The 10,000-nt window shown below is 37.7% G+C and overlaps 1 protein-coding gene across 1 annotated transcript in view; it reads left to right on the forward strand.

Moving 5' to 3' along the window:
- The first annotated feature begins 6,177 nt into the window (after nt 1–6,177).
- Nucleotides 6,178–10,000, forward strand: part of bcl6aa (BCL6 transcription repressor aa) — a 22,123-nt gene continuing 18,300 nt past the window's right edge. The window contains exon 1 of the mRNA XM_089001295.1: nt 6,178–6,351. Coding sequence (XP_088857421.1) covers nt 6,324–6,351 — 28 coding nt within the window. The 5' untranslated portion in view covers nt 6,178–6,323. The remainder of the gene's footprint in view (nt 6,352–10,000) is intronic.

A 10,000-nucleotide genomic window follows, 5' to 3' on the forward strand; every position in this document is an offset into this window, starting at 1 on the left:
TCCACGAGGGGGGAAGCGTTTGGCTTTTATCCACGTTAGCGCTTTTTTACAGCTGTATTAAAGCGCTATATAAATCAATATGTATTGCGTTGTATTTTGTATATCCGACCCCATTTCAAGCTCAGATAACTCCAGACCTATATAACTTGTCTTTATTTATGTATGTATTTATGTATTTATTTATTTGTTTATGTTTTTATGTATGTCTTTATTTATGTATGTATTTATTTGTTTGTTTATGTGTTTATGTATTTATGTATGTATTTATGTGTGTTTGTGTATTTATGTATTTATGTGTGTATGTATGTATTTATGTATGTATGTATATATGTATGTATTTATGTTTTTATGTATTTGTTTACATTCATTCATTCATTCATTCATTCATTCATTCATCATCCACTCATTTATTTATTTAGTTATTTGTTGATGTGTGTTTTTGTGTGTGTATGTATGTATATATGTGTGTGTGTGTGTGTGTGTGTGTATGTATGTCTTCATGAATTTATGTGTGTATGTATATATGTATGTATTTATGTTTTTATGTATTTGTTTGTATTCATTCATTCATCATCCACCCATTTATTTATTTAGTTATTTGTTGATGTGTGTTTGTGTGTGTGTATGTATGTATTTATGTGTATATAGGTGTGTGTGTGTGTGTGTGTGTGTGTGTGTGTGTGTGTGTGTGTGTGTGTGTGTGTGTGTGTGTGTATGTATGTCTTCATGTATTTGTGTGTATGTATATATGTATGTATTTATGTTTTTATGTATTTGTTTGTATTCATTCATTCATTCATTCATCATCCACCCATTTATTTAGTTATTTGTTGATGTGTGTTTTTGTGTGTGTATGTATATATGTGTGTGTGTGTGTGTGTGTGTGTGTGTGTGTCTTCATGTATTTATGTGTGTATGTATATATGTATGTATTTATGTTTTTATGTATTTGTTTGTATTCATTCATTCATCATCCACCCATTTATTTATTTAGTTATTTGTTGATGTGTGTTTTTGTGTGTATATGTGTGTGTGTGTGTGTGTGTGTGTGTGTGTGTGTGTGTGTGTGTGTGTATATATGTATTTATGTGTTTAAAAATAAAAAATAAAAACAAATCTAACGCTGTTTTGAATATTTATGTAGTCCTAAAACTCAATATTCTGTGACTCCCAGAATTCAAATGACAATGACAAAAACCCTGGCACTGAAGTGGACACATTTTTTTTTGCAAATCATCTGGCAGTGAATAAGTTAACTTGACAATGAATCATGTGACTACAACACATCATTAGCGCCCACCCGCTAACTCTCGTGACGAGTTCCTGACCTCACACCATGTCGCATTTCCCCCCCCATGTCATCCTTCTTTGATATGACATCAGATGACAAGCGTAATCCCGCCATTATTATCGAACATAAAAATAAATAAATAAATAAACACAGCAGGCTAGCTAGCGAGCTAGCGGGCGGCCGCGCGTCGCATGTATAACGGGATGATATGGATTACGCCCTGGACAACCGACCTTGCCCTCCCGCTTGTTTTTGATGTATTTATTTGTTTATTTGTTTATTTTTTGATGCCTGCCAGTGTCGCTGCAGCAACTCGGGCTAAATAAATAAAAAGCCAAATAGCTCGCCTGATGATTAAGGTCATTCGTGTAAGCCTCAAATAGCGCCAAACAGGGGTTGGGGGTTGTGATGCATAGATCTGGTTGTAGTGTCGTCTTTCTGAAGGTCTTTCTGATCTCATGGTGTTTTTTTTTTTTCATGCTTGGGTGCTGATCAAGTGGTGGTCAGACCTCTGGCAATGTTTTTTCCCTCCCACGAGGGGGCAGATAGAAACAAAATTAGCCTGTGACTGTAAAGTGACCTTGAGAGTTTTGAAAGGCGCTTAGAAATGAAATGGATTATTATTATTATACATTTCATGTATTATTATTATTATTATTATTATTACTATTATTATTATTATACTTCTCATGTATTATTATTATTATTATTATTATTATTATTATTATTATTATACATTTCATGTATTATTATACATTTCATGTATCATTATTATTATACATTTCATGTCTTATAATTATTACTATAATTATTATTATTATTATACATTTCATTACAAAGCGCCTGTCAAAACTCTCAAGGTCACTTTACAGTCACAGGATAAGTTTTTCTGTGGGTAAGCAGCGGTAGCCACACGCGCCAGCGTTCACTCAACCCGGAAGTAAATAGATAGAAAGCTAGCTAGCCAGCTAATAGATAGCTATTAGATAGCCACCAGATAGATAGCTAGCCACTTCGATAGCTATGTAGCTAATAGCCAGCTAGCTAGATAGTTAGCTAACACACTGAGCCAGCGTTCACTCAACCCGGAAGTAAATCGATAGACAGCTAGCTAGCCAGCTAATAGATAGCCAACAGATAGATAACTAGATAGCTAACCACTTAGATAGCTATATAGCTAATAGCCAGCAAGCTAGATAGTTAGTTAACTAATACACTGAGCCAGCATTCACTCAACCCAGAAGTAAATCGATAGAAAGCTAGCTAGCAGGCTAATAGATAGCTATTAGATAGCCACCAGATAGATAGCTAGCCACTTCGATAGCTATGTAGCTAATAGCCAGCTAGCTAGATAGTTAGCTAACACACTGAGCCAGCGTTCACTCAACCCGGAAGTAAATCGATAGACAGCTAGCTAGCCAGCTAATAGATAGCCAACAGATAGATAACTAGATAGCTAACCACTTAGATAGCTATATAGCTAATAGCCAGCAAGCTAGATAGTTAGTTAGCTAACACACTGAGCCAGCGTTCACTCAACCCGGAAGTAAATCGATAGAAAGCTAGCTAGCCAGCTAATAGATAGCTAATAGATCCACGGTGGAAAATGTATTTTATGAGTAACTTTGGTGGGGAAAAAAAAATAATATTCCTGACCTGTCGGTGGCCTCCAAGTGTGCATCGCAACCATGGTAAAACGGTTTTAATCTGCCACGTTTATCCCGGGATGACCGATGGGGGGATCTGACAGGGAATTTTTGCCGCCAACATCTCCCGAGGGCTCAGCTTTGTTTAGGCCTTTCGGCAATGATGGAAATGTGTTGGACTAATTTGTCTTAAAACGGGATTGGCCTCATATTAGTCCACTCATCCATCAGATTATCCCTCGCTGGACGCTAGCGTTCTCTCTAATGTCTTCTTCTCTGGGTGAGATTATCCGTACGGGGAATGGCGTCGGTTCAAAAAATAAACAAAATCAGGTGTCACGGTAACGAGCGATGGTCGGAAAGATTCCCGGTTGAACGGGGTCTCCGTTGCTGGCTACCTAGCTAGCTAGCTATTAGCTGTCTAACTAGCTAGCTGGCTATCAATTAGTCATCTATTAGCGAGCTAGCTAACTTGATCTCTTTGAGTTATTCCTGGTTGAACAGGGTCACCGTTCCTGGCTACCTAGCTTGCTAGCTATTAGCTGTCTAACTAGCTATCTAGCTATCGATTAGTCATCTCTTAGCTAGCTAGCTAACTTGATCTCTTTGAGTTATTCCTGGTTGAACGGGGTCACCGTTGCTGGCTACCTAGCTTGCTAGCTATTAGCTGTCTAACTAGCTATCTAGCTATCGATTCGTCATCTCTTAGCTAGCTAGCTAACTTGATCTATTTGAGTTATTCCTGGCCGAATGGGGTCACCGTTGCTGGCTACCTAGCTAGCTAGCTATTAGCTGTCTACCTAGCTAGCTCGCTATCAATTAGTCATCTATTAGCTAGCTAGCTAACTTGATCTCTTTGAGTTATTCCTGGTTGAACGGGGTCACCGTTGCTGGCTCCCTAGCTTTCTAGCTATTAGCTGTCTAACTAGCTATCTAGCTATCGATTCGTCATCTCTTAGCTAGCTAGCTAACTTGATCTATTTGAGTTATTCCTGGCCGAATGGGGTCACCGTTGCTGGCTACCTAGCTAGCTAGCTATTAGCTGTCTAACTAGCTAGCTCGCTATCAATTAGTCATCTATTAGCTAGCTAGCTAACTTGATCTCTTTGAGTTATTCCTGGTTGAATGGGGTCACCGTTGCTGGCTACCGAGATAGCTAGCTATTAGCTGTCTAACTAGCTATCTAGCTATCGATTCATCATCTCTTAGCTAGCTAGCTAACTTGATCTATTTGAGTTATTCCTGGTTGAATGGGGTCACCGTTGCTGGCTACCTAGCTAGCTAGCTATTAGCTGTCTAACTAGCTAGCTCGCTATCAATTAGTCATCTATTAGCTAGCTAGCTAACTTGATCTCTTTGAGTTATTCCTGGTTGAACAGGGTCACCGTTGCTGGCTACCTAGCTAGCTATCTATTAGCTGTCTAACTAGCTAGCTCGCTATCAATTAGTCATCTATTAGCTAGCTAGCTAACTTGATCTATTTGAGTTATTCCTGGCCGAATGGGGTCACCGTTGCTGGCTACCTAGCTAGCTAGCTATTAGCTGTCTAACTAGCTAGCTCGCTATCAATTAGTCATCTATTAGCTAGCTAGCTAACTTGATCTCTTTGAGTTATTCCTGGTTGAACGGGGTCACCGTTGCTGGCTACCTAGCTAGCTATCTACTAGCTGTCTAACTAGCTATCTAGCTATCGATTCGTCATCTATTAGCTAGCTAGCTAACTTGATCTATTTGAGTTATTCCCGGTTGAACGGGGTCACCGTTGCTGGCTATCTAGCTATCTATTTGGTATCTATTTGCTATCTATTAGCTGTCTAACTATGTAGCTAGCTATCTACTAGTTATCTATTAGCTAGCTAATTTGATCTATTTGAGTTATTCCCGGTTGAACTGGGTCACCGTTGCTGGCTACCTAGATAGCTATCTATTTGGTAACTATTTGCTATCTATTGGCTGTCTAACTAGCTATCTAGCTATCTACTAGTTATCTATAAGCTAACTAGCTAACTATATATAATAATACATGTAATTTCTAAGCGCCTTTCAAAACTCTCAAGGACACTTTATATACCTCAAATAGATCGAAAGCTCGCTAGCTAGCTAGCTAATAGGTAGCCAGCTAGATAGCTAAACAGCCATAAGGCTAATAGATAGCTAGCCAGATAGACAGCTAACAGATAGCTAATAGATAGCAAATAGCATGCTATTTAGCTAGTAGATAACAATAATAATAATAATAATAATAATACATTTTATTTCTAAGCACCTTTCAAAACTCTCAAGGTCACTTTACAGATAGCTATCTAGATAGCCAGACAGCCATATAGCTAATAGATAGCTAGCCAGCAAAGAGATAGCTAAAGGTAGCAAATAGCTTGCTAGCTAATAGATAGCTATCTAGATAGCCAGACAGCCATGTAGCTGATATATTAGCTATCTAGCTACATAGCAATTGAGCGAACTATTTGCTATCTATCTGCTGTCTATATAGCTCGCTGGCTGTCTAGTTAGCTGTCTATTAGCTATCTAGCTGGATAGCTGTCTAGCTAGCTTTCTGTTAACTAGCTATTAGCTAGCTTTATTATGATTATTATGATTATTATTATTATATCTGATAGCTAGCTAGCCAGAAAGCTAACAGATAGCTAATTGATATCAAATAGAGAGCTAACAAAGTAACAAGCACACGAGAAGCCCAATTTCGTAACCCCCTTCCTAAAATATTAAATTTTGGAGATTCTGTCTTTTCTTCGACAAATGTCTTCAACTAACAGCGATACAATTTCCGTTTTTTTTTTTTTTTGGGGGGGGCGGGGGTGTCGTAACCTTAGCAGGTTAAAGACGCGACATCTGGCGTGATGTAACAACGCAATGCGGTCAAGTTATAAAGAGCAATATCTGCTCCCCCCCCCCCCCCCCGGATTTAGCCGAGTTTAGCTAGTTTAATGCACTCAAATGTTTGTTGTGTAAAAGCGTTTGTTTATCAAACAATGTGTCTCAATGGCAGATGGCTCATCATCTCTGGACGTTGGTTCGTTCGCTCGCTATGCTATGCTATGCTAAAGACACAGCTAGTCTGTGTGTGTCCTAATGGGATTGCAGACTTCTTCTTTCCAATGAATTATATGTAGAACAAGTGGGATTAAATTAATCTCTTTTCTGACCCTCCTCCCCTCAAAAAAAAAAAAAATCTGAGTTTGTAACATTCACATGAACGCCGAGCAAGTGCACGCTAGGATCGCTAGCTTGGATTTTTACGACATTTGATCTTTTTTTTTGCATCAAAGACGTGAAGACAGTGTTGTCCTTCGAGCATCAAGTAAAGGTTCTTATAATAATCATCGATCAATTGGATTAATTCAAGACCGAAGACTGAATTACACAGTATGCCTCTAACCCTGCAAAGGAAAAAAGGTGAGGTCTACCCTGTTAACTAACCGATGTGTAACCATGTTAGTATGATGTTGATTGGTTGGTTGTTTTTTTCTAACTATTCAACTCTGGCTAACTGATAAAGCAAAGCATTAACCAAAATGTCCCACTATCCCGATTAGATAGTTGGTTAGTTGTCCAGTTAGTTGGTTGTTTGGTTAACCAGAAGTTGTTAGTTGGTTGGTTAGTTAGTTAATTGGTCACTTAGTTGACTGCTAGTGGGCTAGTTAGCCAGTCAGTTATTTGTTTGGAAGACTGGTTGGTTAGTTGGTTAACTGGTTGGGTGGTTCATTGTCATATACAACAAACCAATTAACAACTGTCAGTTAGTTGCTAACTACTTAGATAGTTAATTGGTCACTTAGTTGGCTGTTAGTTGGTTAGTTAGCCAGTCATTTAGTTATTTGGTTGATAGACTGGTTGGTTAGTTGGATAGTTGCTTAGTTTGTTAACTGGTTGGGTGGTTCATTGTCATATACAACTAACCAATTAACAACTATCTGTCATTTAGTTGCTAGCTAGTTAGATATTTAATTGCTTAGTTGTATATTTAGTTAGTTGTTAGTTATTTTGTTAATTGGTTATTTGGTTAGTTAGATAGTTTGCCATTTAGTTGGTTGTTTGGTAATCCGGAAAGTTTTAGTTATTTGATTAGTTATCTAAATATTTAAATAGATAGTTAGATAGTTGGTTGGTTGGATAGTTGGTGGCTAGTTAGTTCATTGGTTAGTTAATCAGTCAGTGAATTAGCAGGTTGGTTGGCTGGTTATTTAATCCGTTGGTTATTTAGTTAGTTGATTAGTTTGTCAGGTAGTTGGTTAGTTAGTTGATTGGTTAGATAGTTAGTTGTTAGTTTGTGACTTAATCAGTCAGTTAGTTGATTGGTTAGTTAGTTAGTTATATTTTAGTTAGTTGGTTATCCTGTTAGTTAGTTTGTCGGTTATTTAGTTATTTGGTTAGTTATTTGATTAGTTAATACATTAGTTGGATAGTTTCAGAATCAGAATCATCTTTATTGCCAAGTATGTAGAACACACAAGGAATAGTATTTGCCAGTTAGTTGGTTGTTTTATTAACCAGAAAGTTGTTTGTGGTTGGTTAGTTAGTTAGACTGGTTATATTGTTGGCTGTTAGTTTATTAGTTAATTAGTCGGTTAGTCAGTTAAGCAGTTGGTTGGTTATTTAGTTTGTTTGTTTGTCAGTTAATTAAATGATTGAATGGTTCATTGTCATAACCAACTAACCAATCAACCAAGCATCTGTCAGTACGCTCGATAGTGGGTATGTCAGTTGGGCAGTTCATTAATCCTGTTCAATCAGGAATTAATCGATCTACTTAAATCAATAAACCAATAGACCGCACGACTAGCATAACAACAAACAAAGCAACTAGCATACCAACAAAACGACTTATGTTTGGTCAATCTATTAGCTTTTTTTTGCCAGCATTATTTGACATACGAACCAATCTGTGTTGCAAAAAGCCCATAGAACTACCTGAGCTTGAACCAGTAAAATAATGAAAGTAACAGAAACATATCAACCAATAAAATGCGATATGACAGAGCCATAAGTACGCATTGAGGATCATGCAAAGCGTCTCTACAACTTACAACTGATAGTCAAATAGGAACGAATGAAGACAAGCAGCCACTTGTCCAAAATAACATTTCGCCATATCAAAACAAGACCAACTAGTTTAAGTCCTAAAAAAAAATCCATGTTGCATTTTCCATCACTCCAAAAAAAAAACACTACGCTGTAATATTGGGAAATGAAAAATAACAATTACTATATTATGTATTGCTTGTGTATAGTACAGTGATACCTTGGTTTACGAACTTAATTGGTTCCCAGACAGTGTGTAAGGCAAAAAAGTGTGGATCCCAAAAATTAATTTCCCATAGGAAACCATTAAAATGAGAATAATCCGTTCCCAGGTCTCCATAAAACATAATGTTCTACTAAATAAGCCTTAAAACTACACAAAATATACCATATTTTCTGTATAATAAATGTGCTATGGTATTATAATTAAAGAAATAAACTGTACTGTATAATAAAGTCGTTTTATTTACCTTTGTGATGGTCGTTGATGGCTTGATGGAATGGAGTGGCCGGTTTCATCAGCATTAAACACTTGAGGAACGTAGCCTTCTTCTTTCACCATCTTGAGGAATGATCCCTTGTAGGTGCTTTCGCTGCGATAATTTTATCTAGTTCCTCATCAATTGTGTTCTGTTTAGCTGGGTTGATAGCTTTTTGCATCAAGTGTACAGGCTTGTGCGGGTTGTTTGTTGTTTGCCTGATTAATGGGAATTTTAACCTTGCAGTCTACACTCTGCCTGTGAACTATCAAAGTTGAAACTCTCTCACTGTCGTCTGCCTGTCTCTTTAATGTTTAACCACCTCCCCTCACTGCTGCGTTCTTGACCAATCACGTGGCTTTAACCGAAGACTGGTAGCGGCGAATAGAGGACAAAAACAGTCAGCTGCCATTTTGTTGTTAGAAGAAAGGGCACGTTCGGCAGCTCCATGTACAAAAAAAAGTTCATATGCCAAGGTAAAGTTCATATGCCAAGGTAAAATTTCCATAAATTTAACGTTCGTAAACCGAAAAGTTCATAAACCAAGGGGTTCGTAAACCGAGGTATCACTGTATAGTACTTTAATCCATCATGATAATACATGCCGTTTGCACTTCTATCCAGAAATGTTTTCAAAACGTGAACTGAAATAAGTACCTTGAGTGGTACGTGCGGCGCACTTGGACAATCGCTACATTAGATAATTCGGGATGTCGGAACGGACATATGCACGCATCATCTCCATATCGGTGGAGAGAGGTTTAGGGATTGAGTTGATCCCGTTCAATCCCTCCCCGTGTGCTCACGTGGGGGATTGAAATCTAGTAATGTACTCGACAATCATTCTTTCGGGACAAAACGCCGTTATGCTAATGAATGTCCACAAACACCTTTGCGGTTTGATTCGGGATTACACAGGTCGGCGACCTTTTGAGTCTCCCTGAAAGTGAGTTGCGAATTTAGTCACGGATTGAATTGAACAGTTCAAGATGACGGAAAACAATTAAAGTAAGCGATAAAATAGGGACACAGAAAAGCTTTTATGTGGCACGGTGAGATTTTTTTTTGGGGGGGAAGGGGATAAATACTGAAATAATTCTTGTTTCAAATAATTATTGGATTGACAAACAAAGGCCTTTTTAATGTCTTTTTATTGGTGTATTTTTAACATTGATTTAACTACAGTAAAGTCTCGTTATATCGATATCGGTTATATCGATACTATTTCTATGCACGCACGGAGAAAATTACATGCAAACAGGGTCGGATATATCGATAGTCCCGGTTATATCGATATTTTTTCGGACTCCCTTGAATATCGATATAACGAGACTTTACTGTAATTATACATATTTATAATTTGGCAGAAACTAAAAGCAGTCAAAAGTCTCCAAAATATGTGTATCCAAATTGTGCTGTCGACGAGCCCGCTAGCAAGCTAGATTGATAGCCAGATAGCTAGATCAATAGCGAGCAAGATAGATAGATAGCTAGCAAGCTAGATAGCCCGCTATTGATAGCGATCAATCTGGATAGCCGGCTAG

This window comes from Hippocampus bargibanti, linkage group LG07 (assembly GCF_051943395.1).
Source record: "Hippocampus bargibanti isolate YZ-2025 linkage group LG07, ASM5194339v1, whole genome shotgun sequence".
Classification (NCBI taxonomy): Eukaryota; Metazoa; Chordata; class Actinopteri; order Syngnathiformes; family Syngnathidae; genus Hippocampus; species Hippocampus bargibanti.